Below are 21,133 nucleotides of genomic sequence, written 5' to 3' on the forward strand. Positions count from 1 at the left end.
CTGGGAATTGAAGTCAATGCGCCTTAAAAGTTGCCAAAGTTGAGAAGCATGGGTCTAGACTAGAATTTAGGATTTTCCATTCCCTTTTTATTTAGAGTTTGGTGCAATTAAATAAATCAGTTGTGGTTTCCTTAACAAATAGTGATTAAAGCGATATGAGCCATTCCTGGACTTTTTGTGAGAAGCTGAAATTAAAAGTTGATCTGGGGCTTTGATGATTAGATATGGGATTATGGAAATAATGTACCGTATTTTCCGGCATATAAGACGACTGGGCGTATAAGACGACCCCCAAATTTTCCTGTTAAAATATAGGGTTTGGGCTATACTCGCCATATAAGACTACCCCTCTTCCAACGCACACCAAATAAAAATTAAAAAAACATCAACTGACTCACCCACAATGTAAAAGCAGCTGTGCTAGACCCAAAATGGCCCCTGCAACAAGCAGGAACCTCACACAGCCACAAAAAGCCCCAAAAAACAACTTTCACACTTTTCACACCCACAACACAACACAACACAACACAACACAACACAACACAACACAACACAACACAACTGGCTCATCCACAATGTAAAAGCAGCTGTGCTAGACCCAAAATGGCCCCTGAAACAAGCAGGAACCTCACACAGCCACAAAAAGCCCAAAAACCCAACTTTCACACTTTACACACACAAAATTCCACATACAGCTTTGTGAGATTTTGTGTGTTTGTGTAGTTAGAGTGAAACACTACAAAAACACACTAAATCTCACAAAGCTGCACAAATATTATTTTATTTTATTTTATTTTTATTTTTATATGAAAGCTAAATTTAAAACTTCCTAAACTTAAAATGGCTAGGTCTAAAAAAGAACAACTAAAAAAAACCCCAATTAACTTATTTTTTTTTAAAGATCCCAAAGGGGAAAAAAATTTACCCAATAGAACAGGGGTCTCCAACCTTGGCAACTTTAAGACTTGTAGACTTCAACTCCCAGAATTCCTCAGCCAGCTTTGTTTTGCTGGCTGAGGAATTCTGGGAGTTGAAGTCCACAACTCCCTGCCTGCTTGATTGCAGGCAGGGAGTTGCTTGCTGATGGAATGGATTCAGGCAAGCGAAGCAAGGCAAGCAGCTAAGGCATTGGTTCTCAACCTTCCTAATGCCGCGACCCTTTAATAGAGTTCCTCATGTTGTGGTGACCCCCAACGATAAAGTTATTCCTAAAACCATCAAAAATATGTGTTTTCCGATGGTCTTAGGTCAGGGGTCCCCAACCTTTTGGACCTCAGGGACCACCAACTTCATAATTTTAAATTTCGCGGACCACTAATACGAATCCAGTGCGCCACTTGCTGAAGCACCTGGACTCCCAGTACAGGATGGGGTCCTTCAGGCACATTCCCTCCTCTCTGTCTCTCTCTCTCTATCTCCCACTCTTTCTCTCTCATTCTCTTTTTCTCTCTCATTTTCACTTTCTCTCTCTCTCTCCCTCTCTTTCTTTCTCTCCCACTCTTTCTCATTCTCTCTTTCTCTCCCCCCCTCCCCACTCTCTCATTCTCTTTCTCTCTCCCCCTCTCTTTCTCATTCTTTCTTTCCCCCACTCTTTCTCTTTCTCTCCCCCTCTCTCTCATTCTCTTTCTCCCCCTCTCTCTCATTCTCTTTCTCCCCCTTCTTTCTCATTCTCTTTCTCTCTCTCTCCCATTCTTTCTCTCTCATTCTCTTTCTCCCCCCTCTTTCTCTCTCTTTCTCCCACTCTCTCATTCTCTCTTTCTCTCTGTCCCCCTTTCTCTCTCTCCCCCCACTCTTTCTCCCTCCCCCTCTTTCTCTTTCTCTCTCTCCCACTCTTTCTCTCTCATTCTCTTTCTCTCTCACCCTCTTTCTCTCTCCCCCCCCCTCTTTCTCTCTCTCTCCCCACTCTCTCCCTCTCATTCTGATTCTCTCATTCTGATTCTCTTTCATTTTCTCTCTCTCTCTCATTCTCTCTCTGATTCTTTGATTCTCTTTCATTCTCTGTCTCTCATTCTCTCTCTCTCACTCTCTCTCTCTGATTCTCTCTGTCTCTTTCTCTCATTCTCTTTCATTCTGTCTTTCTCTGTCTTTCATTCTTTGTCTCTTTCGCTCTCTGTCTCATTCTGATTCTCTCTCTCTCATTCTCTCTTTCATTCTTTGTCTCTTTCTCTCTGTGTCTCATTCTGATTCTCTCTCTTTCTCTCTCATTCTCTCTCTCTCTCATCTCATGGGCCAGCCAGTGTCTTGGGGCTGAGAGGAAGTCAAGCATCTCCCTGAGAGACTGAGGGCCGGAAGAAGTATGGGAGCGAAGCACTACTTGAACTTGTGTAGCATGAGCATTCGCCTTGGTATATTTGCGCCAGCCGATGGCCAAGGCAGCCCTCATCTGTCTGCTGAAAGTGCAGCATCAGGATTCTGCCTTGGTATGTTTGCAGCAAAAGGCAGCCTTCGTTTCCTGCTGCTTGGGACTCAGAGCGGTAAATGGTGACTGGTCCGGGGAGCAGCTGGATTTTGCTCTCCATTGCGGACGCCAGATCAGCCCCCTGCAAGATCTCATCTTTTGAGGAGCGCTCCCTGAAGCGGGGCTGGAAACTTTGGTCGGGCTCCTCGAGAGACGAGATCTTGCAGGGGGCTGATCTGGCGTCCGCAATGGAGAGCAAAATCCAGCTGCTCCCTGGACCAGTCACCATTTACCACTCCGAATCCCAAGCATTAGGAGATGAGGGCTGCCGCTCTTACAGCGCTCTTACAGCAGAGAGAAAAAGCCGGATGCTGCTTTTACAGCGGAGAGAAAAAGGCGGATTTTGCTCTCCATTGCAGACACCAGATCGCCCCCCTGCAAGCTCTCCTCTCAAGCAGTCCAACCAAAGTTTCCAGCCCCGCTTCAGGGAGCGCTCCTCGAAAGATGAGATCTTGCAGGGGGCTGATCTGGCGTCCGCAATGGAGAGCAAAATCCAGCTGCTCCCCGGACCAGTCACCATTTACCGCTCCGAGTCCCAAGCATTAGGAGATGAGGGCTGCCACTCTTACAGCGCTCTTACAGCGGAGAGAAAAAGCCGGATTTTGCTCTCCATTGCAGATACCAGATCGCCCCCCTGCAAGCTCTCCTCTCTCAAGCAGCCCAACCAAAGTTTCCAGCCCCGCTTCAGGGAGCGCTCCTCGAGAGACGAGAGTTTGCAGGGGGCCGATCTGGCATCCAGATTAGAGAGCAAAATCCAGCTGCTCTCCGGATCAGATGCCATTTACCACTCTGAGTCCCAGGCAGCAGGAGAGGAGGGCTGCCTTGAGCCACTGGCTGACACAAATATACCAAGGCGGAATGCTGTTGCCGTACAAATGAAAGTAGTGCTTCACCCTCACAGCTTCCAGCCATCACAAACGCCGCTTCTTCCCGCTTCTGCCACCCCCTCCCCCACCGCCACAACAGCACCATTCATTCTGGATGGCGAGGGCTGCGCTCGTTTTTCTGTATTGAACCACCTGCAAAACCCCTGTGAAAGGGTTGTTTCACCCCCAACCACTGAGCTAAGGTAAGCAAGCTGGAGGGGGAAAAGTTTTTCCCTTCTCCATGGCTCTGGCGATCCCAGCTGAGTTGCCTGATTAGCAGATCGTCAGAGCTTGGATCGTCAGAGCCATTTAAGGCTCGTCAGAGCCTTTCGGGCTGGTCTGCCTGGTTACAGGAGAATGACACCCGGCGTATAAGATGACCCCCGACTTTTGAGAAGATTTTCATGTGTTAAAAAGTCATCTTATATGCCGGAAAATACGGTAGACAAATGTTAATCTTAAAAGTAAGAGTTTGATATATTTTTTACTTATATCTGTACCAGGGGTGGGTTCTAAAAATTTTTACTACTGGTTCTGTGAGCATGGCTTATTTTGTGGGTGTGGCTTGATGGTCATGTGACAATTCTTTAGGATTTAGCAGAGATACTGGTCTACCAGGCTTTTAACTGCTTGCAGAGCTGTACCGGTCTACTCATTTATTTTTGGAGGCACCGGTCTGCCCATTTATTTTTGCAGGCACCAGTCTACTCATTTGTTTTCTTTTAACACTGATCAGCTGTAGGGCGGCCCTTTGAAGCCCCACGGCAAGAGTTTAAACAGTTTTTTTCCCTCTAGCCGATCAGCTGGGACTCAGGAGGCAGCAATAGATTGGGGGTGGGGCAAAATAAAAGGTAAGAATAATGCAGGGTGGGCAGGGGGGCAGAACTGGTTCGGTGATGTCATATCGTCACCGCTACTGGCTCGGCGGTACCGGGCAAAACCGGGAGGAACCCACCACTGATCTGTACCAAAGAAAGTTGGAAGTCATTCTTTTTTGGTTTTCCTTCTTTTCCTCTTTCTTTCTTACACTTTCACTCTTTTTTTCCTGCACCTTTTCTTTTTTCAAATCTATTTTTTATTTGTTTATCCCTTAGCTTTGTATTTTAAAGACTCAGCCATTATAATTCTACATTCCTTATTTACAGAAATCATATCAAAGTTTAGAATGAAATCCACTGGAAATCCATCTCATATAAGGCAGGCTCTGAGTCCCTCTAACCAAAAAGTTTTTATTGATAGAAGACAATATTTGTAACTCAGGGTTGAACTGTGGGGTCCTTGGTGCTCTCTGAGCTTGATGGTTTTCTTGCAGATGTTTCATTACCAAATGAACATCATCATGTAGGTAACATCATCAGTACTAGAAGGGAGTGGAGTTTGCTCTTATTTTCATATACTAGTGCTGTGATGGCGAACCTATGGCACACATGCCAGAGGTGGCATGCAGAGCCCTTGTTGTGGCCCGTCAGTGGCCTGTGCAACTAGTAGCTGATTCCGACAGTGAGGAGGCTGGTGTGGTCCTGTGCCAGCAGCCTGTGCAGCTGGCCCTCGAGTTGAACAATGAGGAAGCTGGAGAAGATGTGGTGCCAGAAGCGGGGATTCAGCCAGGGCCTTCAGAACCTCCTGAAGCTTCCATGGGTGAAGAGGAAGAACCTCTTCTCGATGCACGGGTGTGCAGAGCTGCCAAAAGGCAGGAGTGGCTCCTCAGGAGGAGGTCTCCTCGAGAGTAAGGCTTGGGGCTAATTGGCCACTCCCTTAGCCTATTTAAGGACAGACGATGACTGAGGCAATTTGCAGGGAACAATTTAGCTCACTCTCCTTCGCGTCTGGATCTTAGTTCTTTTATCAGTGTCCTGCAAATTGCTTCTGGGCTTTCTGCCAATCCTAGTAAGATTACGATTATTTATTCTTTGGATTCTTGTAAGCTGTTAAGAAAATTAATTAACAGCATTTGTTTGAAAAAGACTGATTTAATTTAGTAAACTAAGGTTTGTACAGACTTTGTGTGTGCTACGTTCTTTGGGTCCGTAGCTGGGGCAGAACAGTTTGTTCCCTGCCACAAAACACACACACACAAACCTTGATTAAGATGGAGCAGCTGAGGGAAGAGAATGCACAGCTTCGGCAGCAGTCAGCTGTGATAGCTGGCCAAATGGCTCAACTTCAAGCCCAAATGGCTTCATCTGCTTCTTCTCCTCCTCCTCGGAGAAACTGCCTGGCAGCTGTGCCAGATATGTTTGCTGGTAATTTGGACATATTCCCAGCTTTTCTTGGACAATGCAGTTTACTTATGAGTTTGTGAGCTGAGAATTTTCGCAATGACCGAGATAAAGTCAAATTCATTATCAGCCTGCTCTCCAGCTCTGCAGCTCATTGGGCCACGCCCCTGTTGGTCCAGAACAGTCCATTGCTTAATGACTTTCAGGGGTTTCATGAGCACTTGTGGCAAATGTACGAGGACCCTATCAAAGCACAAATATCCACCAGACGGTTGAAGTCCTTGAAGCAAGGCCGGCTACCCCTACAGGAATACATTAGCGAATTCCGTTTGCTAAGCCAGGACTCGGCCTGGAACGAGGCAGCACTTTTGGATGTATTCCAGGAGGGTTTGTCGGAGGCGCTACAGGATGAGTTGGCTAGAGTGGACATTCCTCTGATTCTTAATGAGCTGGTTCGTCTGTGCCTTAGAATTGATGCAAGGTTACAGTGGCGACCCTCTCATTGTGCCCACCAGGAACTCCGTGTGAACCCAGTTGTTCGTGAGGCTTCAGCTCCAAGGGAGGAGCCCATGGAAATCGGTGCAGCCAGATCCCGCCTGTCCATAGCTGAGAAGGACAGACGATGGGCAGGGGGGTTGTGCTTATATTGTGGGAGCCTGGACATTTTGCCGCCTCTTGCCCCAAGAAGCGACGGGAGGCATCGACTCCTGGCCCTGCACCACAGTCACAGTCTACCCTGATGGGAAATGGCTGGAGCCCGATCTAGGGGAGACCCTTGATCAGGCACGTACCAACACCGGCTCACGCCCTGCGGAGGTGGATTCCGGACCCCTTCGTCATTTGATTTTGAACACCGAAGTTTTCATTGCCAATAACCCCCAAGGGATCCTGGCTCATGCTTTGGTGGACTCCGGCACGATGACCAATTTCATGGACGAGGCGTTTGCTAATCACTTTGATGTCCAGTGGATCCTCCCATGGTTGTGGAGACCATTGATGGGTGCTTCTGTCCAGGCCAATTAAGGCCACCACTCAACCTGTGCGTCTGACCATCGGTAAGCATGAGGAGGCCATCCAATTTTATGTCACGTCCGGATTACATTTTCCTTTGGTTTTGGGGCTGGCGTGGTTTCAGACTCATGATCCACACATTCTTTGGTCCCAGAATTTCATGTCGTTCCCAAGCCTGCAATATGTGGATCATACTCACCAAGTCTGCACAGGCCAGATGCAGGGTCCACCTGCGGTTTCTTTGCCGGCCGACCTCTCAGACTTTGTGGACGTTTTTAGTGAGAAAGAGGCGGACCAATTGCCCCCACACTGGTCGTAGGATTGTCCCATTGACTTAATCCCGGACGCACCGCTCCCTGCAGAGAGGTTGTATTCTATGTTGGACCCTGAATTGGCTCCGTTAACGGAATTTGTGGACAAAAACCTGGCCCGGGGTTTTATTCGGCCCTCATCATCGCCCTTGTCTGCTCCGGTCCTCTTTGTCAAGAAGAAAACTGGAGACTTGCGTCTCTGCTGCGATTATTGTAAGCTGAACTCCATTACAGTGCGTAACAGGTATCCTTTACCCTTGATTCCTGAACTCCTAGAGAGACTTCGGGGGGCTATCGTGTTTACCAAGTTGGACCTGCGTGGCGCTTACAATCTGGTTCAGGTACGAGAAGGGGATGAGTGAAAGACAGCGTTTGGCACCAGGTATGGCCATTTTGAATATACAGTCATGCCATTTGGATTAACCAACACTCCCGCTGTCTTCCAGCATTTTATGAATGATATTTTCCGGGATCTTTTGGACCAGATTGTTGTGGTTTATCTTGATGACATCTTGATTTACTTGACATCCTGGAAAAGTCATCTCCAACATCTTCGACTGGTCTTGCAATGGCTTTGGGAACACCAGTTATATGTGAAGCTGGAGAAATGCCAATTCAACCAGATGACCATCGACTTCTTGGGCCATCGCATTTCTCCTGAGGGCATAGCGATGGATCGGAGCAAGGTCGAGGCATTGAAAGTTGGCAACCTCCCCGTCAGGTGAAAGATGTTCAGCGACTCCTTGGGTTCGCCAATTATTACCGGACATTCATCCCTGGCTTTGCCATTTTGACCGAGCCCCTCACTCGACTCCTGCAGAAAAAAGTCCTGTTCCGGTCGGGCACTCCCAAGCAGCAGGCATTCCTGGCTTTAAAGCAGGCCTTCATGAAAGAGCCAATTCTTAAGCATCCTGATCCTCACTGTCCGTTGTGGTGGAAACGGATGCATCGGATATCGCAGTTGGAGCGGTGTTACTCCAGGCTCACATGGCTGGAGGTACTCTTTTTCCTTGCACATACTATTCCCGGAAATTGAATCCTTCCAAGCGCAATTATACCATCTGGGAAAAAGAGCTACTGGCCATTAAGACCGTGTTCGAGACCTGGAGACATCACCTCGAGTGGCCCGATATCAAGTGGAAGTCCGGATGGACCACAAGAATCTGGAGTTTCTGCAGACCGTGCAGAAACTCAATCAACATCAGATCCGGTGATCCTTCTTTTTTACCCGCTTCAACTTCAAGGTGATGTACATTCTGAGTGGGCGTAATCAACGAGCAGATGCGCTCTTGAGGAAACCCAAATATGCCCAAGTCAAGGACCCGCTTCCGCCTCAAACAATTTTTCCAGTCGAGTCGTTCGCTGCTGTCCCACCTGTCGACCTACGGGTTCAGATCCGGGAGGCACAGCAGCAGGACGCCTATGTCGATCTTTGGAAGCGTGAAGTAGGGCCTGACTCTCCCTGGAACTTTACCAACGAACTCTTGAGGTACAGGGAGAGACTTTATGTACCATTGGGGCTGCTTAGGTGTCTTATATTGTCCCAGTGCCACGACAACCCTGCGGCGGGACATTTTGGTCTGTTTAAAACCCTTAACCTAGTGTTGTGGACCTTCTGGTGGCTTCGTCTCTGTCACGATGTCCAGACGTATGTGACGTCCTGCGTCTGTTGTCGACAGGCCAAGTCGGCCGTGGGCGCTCCCCCAGGACTACTTTAGCCCTTGCCAACACCAGAGAGACCTTGGGGTGTCATCTCGATGGACTTTCTAACGGACTTGTCCCCGTCTTCGGGTTTCACGACTGTGTTTGTAGTAGTAGATATGTTGACAAAGATGGCACATTTCATTCCCTGTTGAGGATTGCCGACAGCTCACAGCACCGCCCACATGTTCATTCAACATGTCTTTCGGCTACACGGACTACCGGATAGGGTCATGTCAGACAGAGGGACCCAGTTCACTGCCCAGTTTTGGAGAGGGATGATGACGGCCTTAGATGTCAAGATCTGCTTATCGTTGGCTCAACATCCCAAAACTGACAGCAGGACTGAATAAATCATTGGAATATTAGAGCAATATCTGTGCTGCTTTGTCAATCAGCAACAGGACAATTGGACAGAATACTTAGCCATTGTGGAATTTGCTTTTAATAATTCCCAGCACACCTCCACTCAAACCACCCCTTTCTTAACCAATCTGGGCTATCACCCGTGTTTTTTCCCTTGACTCCCCGGTTCCAGCAGCGGATGAATTCTTGACTGAGTTACAGGCCATTCATCAACTGGTGAAACGATATCTTGACAAGGCCAAGGAAGATTATAAAAGGATCGTGGACAGTGGTGAAATCTAAAATTTGTTACTACCGGTTCTGTGAGTGTGGCCTGGTAGGGGGGTAATGTGACTGGGTGGGCGGGGCCTTTTTTTTTTTTTTTTACTTTTAAAACCTCTTCAGCGAAGAGGTTGTAAAGAATGCTTTCAAAAGGCTGTGACGATCCAAGCTGAGTTGCCTGATCGGCTGAGGCTTTTTTTACTTTTAAAAGCATTTTTTCGTCTGAAGAGATTGTAGAAAAAATGCTTTTAAAAGTAAAAAAAAAAGCTTCTGATGATTGTGCAGCTCAGCTGGGCATGGGGGCGGGGGGCAGGGATTTTTGCTACCGGTTCTCTGAACCACCCGCCTCCATCACTACCGGATCGGGCACACACGGGGCACCCAACTGTTCTTCTGGGTTCCGGCTCACGCATGTGTGCTGGACAGCTGCTCTCTTCTGGATTCTTTTGCTCCGGCACCCATGAGTGCGCACTGTCCAGTTTCAGGACTCAGTGCGAAAAAGGTTAGCCGTTGCTGTACTATTGGCTTATCCTGTCAGTGTTGATCAGGTGCTTCACAGTGTTTTGATTGGTGCCATGTCTCTACAGCCTCAGGCAGAGAAGGGCTATTCTGCACCCCTCCCTCAAATGTTCTTTAAAATACAGAGTTTCCCAGCATTCCTTTATGAACCTCTAACATGTGAACTGTGGTTACTTATCCTAAAATGAATCCTCTTTACCTGGAGCTTCAAAATTTGCTCTTTGCTAGGAAGGTGTGTAGCTAAAAATCAGTCTACATTTAGTGTACATCTGACTTTGGGGATATTTCTTCATAACCAAACAAAAGTGTATTTTCTGTGCAGTTCATGCCCCTTGCTCACTGGATCTGGATGTCACAAAGTAAAGCCCACATTTTACCCCCGTATCCCATTTTGGCTGGCAGAGTACTGCAGGAGGCTGAGTGCTGTCATGCCTCCCGGCCACACACCCCGGCCACGTCCCCAGCCCTCCAAGTCAAACACAACCCTGATGCAGTCCTCAATGAAATTGAGTTTGACATCCCTGCCCTAGGATGTCAAACCACCTAGTAGGACTGTATTACCTATTATCTGTCTCATCTTTTCATCTTTCCTATTACCGTACTTTTCAGAATATAAGATGCACTTTTCCCCCCAAAAAATGGATGGAAATGTCTGTGCGTCTTATACAGTGAATGTTGCTGAAGCCCCACCTGCCAAGCCCCACCCTTTGGCTTCTGCCTCCCAGCAATTTACCTCCTTGCAGCAAACAGCGTGGTCAGCTTCAGCACAGCCTGATTTAGCACTAGCAACTGATTGGTGGTTGGATCAGCCTCCAGGAATACTGCCTATCAGCTGTTCCAGGCTGTAGGGATCTCCGCCGCCCATTAGGGCTGTCACCACCCATCGCTGCTGTCACCTAACACTGCCACCACATGCCCCATTTTCAGCCTCCGTGCATCCAATTTTTGGCCTCCACGTGCCCCATTTTCAGCCTCTGCGCATCCCATTTTTGGCCCGTTCCAGGCGGTGGAGATCGCTGCCTATCCCCACCACCTGGAACGGGCCAAAAATGGGACATGTGGAGGCCAAAAATGGAGCGCACCAAGGTGGCGATAGGTGACAGCAGCAATGGGCAGGAACGGTGCCGATGGGCAGCAGCAATCTCCACAGCCTGGAACAGCTGATAGGAGGTGTTCCAGGAGGCAGATCCAACTGCCAATCAGCTGCTTGTGCTAAATCAGGCTGTGCTGAAGCTGACCACGCTTTTTGCTGCTTGCTGCAAGGAGGCAATTTTTTTTTTTATTGTTTTCCTCCCCAAAAGCTAGGTGTATCTAATACTTTGGAGGATCTTATAGTCGGAAAAATATGGTATCTATTTCCTTAGCTTCTTATGACTATAACTCTGTTGTTTGTATCTCATGATTTATGTTGATTGCCTTTATTGAATATCCTAGTATGATTTATGTTGTTTGCTTTTTTAATATCCTATGACTATTGCTGAGTTTGTATCTTATGATTTATGATGATTGTATTTTATGATTATGATCATGTTTTAATACTTGTTGCTTGCATGTACACTGAGGGCTTATGCATCGGAGACAAATTCCTTGTGTGTCCAATCACACTTGGCCAATAAAAGAATTCTGTTCTGTTCTGTTCTGTTCTATTCTATTCTGTTGTATTAATTGCCATTGCCATTACAGACTTAGAGTAGATATGTCTTCCAGAAAGTTTTGTGGATTAAAGTTTGTGTTGCTTTTCTTGATTCTGATAACACTAGTGAGATGGTCCTGGGGGTTACAACTTACTTTGAGTGATGCCCTTTCATGAAGCATGCATATAAAATAAAATAGATGTCAATTAATCAAAGACTCATCCTCCAATTTTTTCCACAATTTAGCTCAGGGTGTAGAATCAAATATTTCTTTAAAATCTTATGAAAGCTTGTGTTGCGTAAGGGGTATTTTTACCTGAGATAATGGAGTACTAGACACTGATCAACAATGGACTGGCCTTTCTTAAAGCCAGTCTGCGCCTCCAAATTTTCTTCAGACAGTCCTAGAATTTCCATCATAAGTGTCTTGCATTGAGGTTGCTGAGTGTGTTGAGGAGGCTGATGGATCTACAACTGGGCTTGGCAATGGTTGTCTATACAATGGCCATGAATATTTCTATAAAAAATAAGTAGAAACTCTGAACTGCCAATGCAGATACTAGTCTGGGCATAAATTTTCACCAGTATCACAGTACTGAGAACTTTGGAGCAGTACATTTATCTTTTACCTCTTTGCTTTCTCCCATTGCAGGTAAATCCTGAATTGATTCACTTCTTTGAAGATAAAGGCTTGAAGTTTGTTGGGCATGACACAGAAGGAAAGAGAATGGAGATCATTGAATTGGATGGTAAGGACTTTGGTTTCTGGCAACATCTTGCATATGAAAGATGATGTGTAATTAATGTTACTGTAAATACATGGAGAATCTATAAGAGTCAATGCTGACATTTGTTAGATCTTGAAATTTTAGGGATGCTATTGGTTGCCACATTAAAATTAGAACTATGAAGGAGACCTAGCATGAGCTTTCCGTGAAAATAAAGATGTACATTTATCTAACTGCTGTATGAAAGTGTGTACTATAAAATTTGGCTAAAAAAGCTACTTCTAAATGTATACCAGTGATCATCCTGATCATTATGTTGTAGATTTTTAAGGTATGACTGAGTCCAAACTGATCTTTTAATATGTATCCAGTGCTTGAATGCTTAAGTGAAGGAAACCCACCACCTTTTTCAGTAATTGATGTCCTTGTCAAATTGTTCTTTTTTTTTTATTTCAAAAGTTTTACAGTTACATCTTCACCCCATTTCCCCCCCACCACCACCACCCACCCCAAACATCCCAACCTCCCTAACCCTCCCCTCCCCCCAGACTTCCACACAGTATACTCATATCAGGTAAAAAAAAAACCTTAGTATAAAACTTGTATAAAACTTGAACCCTCCCCCTTATAATTTTTCTTTTTATCTTCATTACATTAAAATATTTGTAATACATTATTTTCAAATAAAAGCTATTTGATACTTCCTAGTTTGATATTTGTTCTGAACATATTCTATCCACTTTTTCCATTCCCATTCATAAGTCTCTTGTGAACAATCTTTTAAGTATGCTGAAATCTTCGCCATCTCTGCAAAACTGGCCATCTTCAAAGTCCATTCCTCAATAGAGGGCAAAGCTTCGTTTTTCCAATATTTACCTATCAACAATCTTGCTGCTGTTATCATATACAATATCAATTTTGTTTCACCCAATGTAAAACCCTTAACTATACCCAATAAGAACAGTTGTGGAGAAAATTGAATTTTTTTCTTCAAAACATTCTGCATGACCCACCAAATTTTTATCCAAAAAGCCTTAACTTTCCTACAGGTCCACCAAACATGGTAATATGTAGCATCCAAGCATTCACATCTCCAACATTTTGGCTGAACATTAGGGTACATACATGATAACTTTTTGGGGTCTAAGTGCCATCTATAAAACATTTTGTAGAAGTTTTCCCTCAAATTCTGCGACTGTGTAAATTTAACATTCTGAACCCAGATTTTTTCCCATGTTTCCAACATCACTGGTTCTTCAAAATTTTGAGCCCACTTAATCATACAATCTTTAACTAATTCGGTTTCTGAATCCCTTTCTAACAAAACATTATAAAGCCTTTTAATATGCATTGGACCTTTCTCTTTTATATGTCTAACCAATTCTTCCTCATGCAACATAATACCAGTTTTTTGATCCTCTTTCCATCTCAATTGCAATTGATTATATTGTAGCCAGGTTAAATTAATCCCTTCAACCAACAGTGTCTGTAGTGTCTTCAGTTGCCATCTGCCCGCATCTGTAAAAAGAACCTCTTTATATAAACCCCCCCCCGAGTGACATTATATTTGTATTCCACAAAGTATGACCAAGATCCAGCCATAGCGGTATTTTATAATCCCATTTGAGTCGGTGCTTCTTCCAAACTCTCATCAAAGAGTCTCTAAGTATATGGCTTTTAAATACTTTGTCGACTTTATCATCATAAAATAAGTAAGCATGCCATCCAAATTCAAGATCAAAACTTTCTGCATTCAATATTCCAGTCTTTTTCCTTCCAAACCAATCACTTGTTAAAGTCAAAGCTGCTGCATCATAATATAACTGTAGGTTTGGTAATTTAAGACCTCCCCTTTCTGGAACATCTTGCATAATTTTCAATTTCACTCTCGGCTTTTTCTCGTTCCAGACAAACTTGTTCACTCCAGCTTGCCACACTTTCACTTGTTTATCACTTTTAAGCACCGGAATCATTTGAAACAGAAAAAGAAATCTTGGCAAAATGTTCATCTTAACTGCTGCTATTCTTCCAAGTAGAGACAGTTGCAGTTTTTTCCAAGTCTCTAAATCTTTCTGGACCTCTCGCCACAACACCTCGTAGTTATTTTGAAACAATTTCGTATTTGATTCTGCAACCTGGACTCCTAGATATTTTACCCTTGGTACAACCTCAAAACCTGCCCTCCTTTCAAGCTCGTGTTTACGATCTTGTGTCATATTTTTAACTATCATCTTAGTCTTTTTATGATTCAGTCTAAAACCTGAGACTTTACCATAGTCTTGTATAATGTCCTTCATCAGGATTATTGATTCCATTGGCTGTGTTAGGGTAACAACTAGATCATCTGCAAATGCCTTTATTCTGTAATCCTCTTGCCTTATCATTATACCTTTCAAGATATTAGAGTCCCATATTGTATTTAGCAAGACTTCTAGTGTTAAGATAAATAAGAGTGGGGACAGCGGACATCCCTGTCTTGTTCCTTTTTCAATTTTAAACTCTGTTGTCAAGCTTCCGTTAATAATAATCTGTGCCTTTTGCTCTTGATAAATTGCTGAAATCGCCTGTACAAATTGATCCCCAAAATTCATCTTTTTTAAAGTCTTTAGTAGAAAATTCCAATCCACTCTATCAAAGGCCTTCTCTGCATCCAAGAAAACCAGCACTGCAGGGATCTGTTTATTCTTCTCAAGTTATTCCAATAGATCTATTACTTGCCTTACATTGTCCTTCATGTATCTACCCTCGATAAATCCCGCTTGATCATCATGAATCACCTTTTGAATTACTGGCATCAACCTGTTGGCTAATACTTTCACATAAATTTTATAATCAGAATTCAGAAGAGATATTGGTCTATAATTCTCCGGTTTTTTAGGACCGGCTTGCTCTTTTGGTATCAAAGATATGTAAGCTGTTGTCCATGATGGGGGTATTTTGCCCCCTTGTTGGATATTGCAAAATAAATCTCTAAGTTGTTCCACCATTTCAGCTTGCAAAGTTTTATAATAGACTGCAGTCAAGCCATCCGTACCAGGAGCTTTAGCTGTTTTTAATTGTTTAATTGCTACTATTATCTCCTCCTCTGTTATAGGATAATTCATTCTTTCCTTTTGTTGATCAGTAATTTTTATAACTTTTTTATCATCTAGGTATTCTTCTATAAGTCCATTTTGCACATTCTCTTTAGCATATAATTTAGTATAATAATCCACAAAAGCTTCTTTAATTAATTTTTGTTGAAAAATTTCTTTCCCTCCAATATCAATACTATCAATAGTCCGTATACTCTGTTTTTTCCTCAATGTATAGGCCAACCATCTGCCCAGTTTATTAGCGTTACAAAATGTATTATGCTTCGCATATTGTAAATTTGTTGCAACTTGTTCCGCCATAAGCATTTGAAATTGATCTTTCAAAAGTTTTATAGCACCACGCATTCTTTCATCTGTTGGATTTTTAATAAGTAACTGTTCTTTATTCTTTATTTCTGCTTCCAATTCAGATCTTTTCTTTTGTCGAATCAGTCTATGTTTAGAGTTCGTATAGATAAGCACCCCTCTCATGTAAGCTTTGCTTGCGTCCCACACAATTTCTATTGGGGTGCCTTTATTCAAATTTAGTTGAAAAAATTCTTTCAGGTGCTTTTTAAGTTCTATTATATTTTTTTCATATCTGAACAAGTTCTCATTTAGTCTCCAAGAGCGTCTCTCAGTCTTGCCTATCTCAATTTCTATCCATACTGGGCTATGGTCAGTCAAAGTTCTTGGAAAAATCTTTGTTCTTTTTGTCTTAACGAGTAAATCATCTGACAACAAAATGAAATCGATCCTAGAGAAGGATCTATGTCTGTCTGAAAAGAAAGTATAGTCCAATTCTTTTGGGTTGTGTATTCTCCAAATATCTTTTAATTCCAAATCTTCTTTCATATCAAAAAAGGTCTGTGGTAACCTAATCCTAGACTTCGCCAAACTCTTTTTATCTAATTTGGAGTCAATTACTCCATTCCAGTCTCCCATGATTAAAATAGATCTATAATCCCATTGCAATATTTTAGAATGTAGCATTTTGTAAAAATGATCCTGTTGTTGATTGGGAGCATAAATTCCAATTAAAAGAATTTGGCCGTTTGTTGTAAATAGTTCAATTGCTACAAACCTACCATCTTCATCTGCTTCTATAACTTTAGCCGAAAATTTTTTATTTACATAAATAACCACACCATTCTTTTTTTGCAAAGTTGAAGATATAAAATGCGTTCCTAGTTTGGAATTTATCAAATATTTTTGATCTTGAACTGTAATATGCGTTTCTTGTAAACAAATTATATCATTATTAAATTGTTTCAAATATGCAAATAATTTCTTCCTTTTCTGTACTGAATTCAACCCATTCACATTCCAAGATAAACACTTAATCATCATCTTTATCTTCCTGGAGCAAAGAGCAGAATAACCTAATGTCTTCCAAAATCTTTGGTCTCGCTCCCCCCATGGCTCCAGTCTCTTGTGTAGTACTCTTAGCTTCCTTTTTATCTTGTCGCTGTTGTTGCTTTTCTTTAAGTTGCTTAGACTTAGCTCGGGTTATACGCTGATCCTTAAATTCAACCGTCTGCACCGGGTCCAAAATTGGAGAAGATTCCAGCAAAGGCTCATCCAGAAAACCTCCTTCAGCGCCCTGCGATTCCTCTGGTTCCTACTTAGACTGTTCTTGAAGTTCTTGTTGAAGTTGCTTCTTATCACTCTCCTTAATCTCCAGAACTGTGGATGTACGCGGAGATGGTGTTCTTTCTTTAAAAATAGTAGTGTAAAAATGCTCCGCTTTCTCCACAGTATTCAAGCGATGTCTTTCTCCCTTGTATCTCAAAATTATACCAGTTGGGGCATCCCACCGAAATGGTATCTGTTGGTTTTGTAGTTCTTTAACAAGAAAGCCAAAGTCCTTTCTGGTTTTCAACATTTTAGGTGGTAGCTCTTTATAGACTCCAATTTGTGAGCCCCCCACTTGTACAGAAGTATGAAAGGATTTTTGCAGGATGTCATTCCTTATTGCTCTATCTGTAAAATATATGACCACATCTCTAGGCAGTTGTCTTTGTCTGGCCACCCAAGAATTCACTCTGTAAATTTTATCTATTTTGTAAAAAACCACATCAGGATTAATTTTTAAAATCACAGCCAAAGCCTCAGAGCAGACCTGTCTCAAATCCTGTCTGTCATCTTCTCGAATTCCTCGAAGCCGTATAGCGAATTCCATTGCCCTGAATTGCATCATAACAATTTCGTTCTCGACTTTCTGCATCTTATCATCAACATCTGAAATTTTATAGTCATTATCTTTCATCTTAACATTAACTTCTGATTTGAATTCTTCCACTTTAGAATCAACTTTGATAATAAATTCTGCCAGGCCAGACGCAACTTCTGATATTTTTTTGGTCATCAAATTGTTCTTAATACTGGTTAGTTATTCTTAACATTCATGATGGAAACAACAGCTCTACTGTTCTACTGCTCACATATGCAGGCACAGGAACATAATATATGTGAAGGGATTATGAGAAGTAACTACGTTTAGCATTCAGAAAAGGCCAATTTTTAACTAACTAAATTTATAATTAAAATTGGCCTTTTCTGAATGCTAAACGTAGTTACTTCTCATAATCCCTTCACATATATTATGTTCCTGTACCTGCATATGTGAATTCAGAGTTGACCAATTGAAGAACATTAACTGAAGTTAGAAACCAGGTCAAACAGACATAGATTCCTGGGTTTATTAGTTCTATCTATCTTGATGTCTATTGTGAACTATTAACTCAAACCATTTATTTTGTAATGGCTAATGCATGGGAGTGCCACATTTACCAATATTAGACACATTTTCTTATGTATTACAGGGAAACTGTTCAAAAAGTGGTCTTTCCCATCAAACTGAAACATTTAGAGACTGAATATAATAGAATGAGAGCTGGCAATCTAGGACTGATAGTCACCAAATGGATTTTTAAGAGGCTTCTCTGCCATCTCTCCATAGAAAAGCCATGATAATAATTAAGAATGCCAAAATCATGTATGAGATTCTGTATTGAACTAAACATTGCTATCCAACTAAGAATAGCTACCATTCCCGGACATCAGCCTAAACTGTAAAATTTCAGCCTCACCTCCACCCTATGGAAAATAAGAATCATTGCCTTTACAGATAGTCCTCGGCTTACAAGCATTTGTTTAATGACCAAAGTTATGAAGGTACTGACCAATCCTCTCACAACTGTCGCAGTGTCCCCATGGTCACAAAATCAAAATCAGGGCACTTGACAACTGGCATATATTTACAGAGGTTGTAGCATCTCAAAATCTCGTGATCTTCATTTGTGACCTTTCCAGGGGGCTTCCAACAAGCAGTCAATGTAGGAAGCCAGATTCGCTTAATGACTGTATAATTTGCTTAATGACTATAATGATTCATTTAATGACTGTGACAAAATGGTCCTAAAATCAAGCACAATTTGGTTAACAGCAACATTGTCTAGCAACAGAAGTTCCAGTCTCAATTGTGGTCATAAGTCAAGGACTACCTGAATATAGTAAGATACAAATTTTCTTGCTTATGTTACCATATAGCACAATCCATATACATTTGTATAAAAATCAGAACTGAATTATTTATTAATAATTATTATTTTACCATTATTGATAGTTTAATAATTAAAGCAATTATTATTTTATGTTAAGGAGTTTTAATTTTTACAGTGTGTTACCAGCTTCTTCAGTTTGTCTGTATTATGTGCCTTTAGATCACCCATATTTCATTGGTGTTCAGTTCCATCCTGAGTTCTCTTCCAGACCTATGAAGCCTTCACCTGCCTACTTTGGCCTTTTACTTGCTGCAACAGGATCACTCAGCACATACTTGCAACATGGATGTAAATTGTCTCCTAGGTAATCATGGTTTCTGCTTGAATGATCATCTTCTCCTTCTCTCCTCCTCTTCCTTCTCCTTCATGAAATTCTTGGAAAGAATAATTAACAATGATCCATGATGTTTGTTTATACATTAGAAAAATATTGATAGTTACTGCTAAAAAGACTGCAAAATTAGGATGTTCAAGGCATTAGGAAATTTCATGGACGCAAAGGCTCTGCATTGCGAACACTTATTCTTTTATATGGGAGGGGGAAAGAAAGAATAGATATAGATATTATAGATGATATAGATATAAATATAGATGATATATATTCTTAGCCAGGAAGTAGTCAACTAGACTGAAAAAGTGAATTAATCCCAAGAATAGTTAATTGATACATGATTGCTGTTTTTAAAATTATGCAAGTAGTGTTTAAAATGTTGGACAAGGACCTCAGAGAACTGTTTTCAAGTTTATACTCAATCATAGAACTCACTAGTTGATCCCAACTACTTCATAGGGTTTCTGTTGGAAAAACGCTATGAATGTTGCCTTGAGCTCCTAAAAGAAAAGTGAGATCTAAACTGAATATGTATAGTTACATATTTTAAACACTAAATGTATCTAAGAGCATTAGAAGGGTACATACACTCCTAATTTGCAGGAGTAGATGCCAGGTAAATATTCTAAATGCTCTTTTTTTTAATAGAAATGTAAGGAAGAAAGCTTTCTAACAATCTAATTCCATTTAAATGATTTGCATTGCTCTTTTTTTTATTGAAATGTAAGGAAGAAGGCTTTCTAACAATCTAATTCCATTTAAATGATTTGCATGCTGACTACATCTTTTAAAACAAATTTTCTTTTTTCTTCTTTCCATTTTTGTTTCCTATATATTGGAATTGTACATATTTAGTAATTCAGATTAAGTTGAGCAGACAGTTTAAATCATATTGTGATTTAATAGTTATAGCATATTAAATATAGCATATTTATATTAAGCTTTTTTAATCTTTTTGTAAAGTTAATAAAAACACACAAACACATACACGGTACCAGAAAACTTCAGTATCCCACGGGTGCAATTGATATCAAAGTAGCATTGCCTAATATTTGTTATCATACAAGGACCTCTGCTCGTTTGACTTGTGGAATATTTGACATGTTGAAAATACTTTTATCAGCAATCTTATAAAATAGTTGCTGGTCAATGAAACATCATTTTTCATTGAATAGCTCAGCAGAATTGTTTATAAATAAAGGAATCTCCAAAAAAATAGCTAAATGCTTAGAAAAAGAAAAACTCTTAAAGAATAAGTTTCATATTTGCTCTCCAAAATCATAACAAAATACTTATTTTAAAGAAAGCAAGCCTGCACTATTCCAAGAAATGAACATGTACATAACCTGTAACAGAAGCATAACATCTTTCCCTATTATCAAAGGTATCTTGGGCAAAAAAATATGCTCCTGATGAAAACTAAAATATAGATAAAATATGCAATATTTCCCTCTCCAGCATAAATATACACACTTAGGCATATTCCAACCAGTGGACATACATCCATTTCAAAAGGCAAACCAACAAGGCAATGTGGGTAAGACAAAATGCCTTCATCACTCACCCCTCTCATCCAGGAACTCTTCACCATCATCTTCTCCCCTACCTTTTCTTTAAACATGGTTTGGGCATTTCACACTAACTGGACTATAGCCATTTCTCATTGTTATTTTCCAAGATTGCCTATTATTTTATTTACTGAGATGCTGCTGACCACTATGCTAGTTTCCCAGTTAATTCATTTAACAACACTTTAAAGCAGGGATCCTCAAACTTTTTAAACAGGGGGCCAATTCATGGTCCCTCAGACTGTTGGGTGGGCATGCTAGGTCGTCATGTGACTGGGTGGATGTGGCTAGGTCATCATGTGATTGGGTGGATGTGGCTAGATCATCATGTGACTGGGTGGGCGTGGCCAATTTAGCAGTCCATTAAACAATACACAGCAGCCCCCTTTTCTATTTTTCTTTTTAATACTGCATGAAGTTTTTGCTGTAGGGTTTTTTTTTACCAGGGGGGAGAGGTTGGCAATGCCTGGGGAAGGAAAGGCATGCTTTCCACAGGTCTCATGGCTATACTTAAAGGGCC

At 41.8% G+C, this 21,133-nt stretch overlaps 1 protein-coding gene across 10 annotated transcripts in view; it reads left to right on the forward strand.

Moving 5' to 3' along the window:
• Window positions 1–21,133, forward strand: part of CTPS2 (CTP synthase 2) — a 191,447-nt gene that overhangs the window by 159,671 nt on the left and 10,643 nt on the right. For 6 of the 10 annotated variants that reach the window (XM_087871414.1, XM_087871415.1, XM_087871423.1 and 3 more), the window contains 2 exons: window positions 11,999–12,095; window positions 18,874–19,018. In XM_087871414.1, the coding sequence (XP_087727540.1) occupies window positions 11,999–12,095; window positions 18,874–19,018 (242 nt within the window). Of the gene's footprint in view, window positions 1–11,998; window positions 12,096–18,849; window positions 19,019–21,133 lie in introns of all 10 variants that reach the window. The other 4 variants (XM_087871413.1, XM_087871419.1, XM_087871418.1 and 1 more) reach the window with 1 other exon arrangement.

Source organism: Pantherophis guttatus, chromosome 5 (genome assembly GCF_059756535.1).
Source record: "Pantherophis guttatus breed Tessera chromosome 5, ASM5975653v1, whole genome shotgun sequence".
Taxonomy (NCBI): domain Eukaryota; kingdom Metazoa; phylum Chordata; class Lepidosauria; order Squamata; family Colubridae; genus Pantherophis; species Pantherophis guttatus.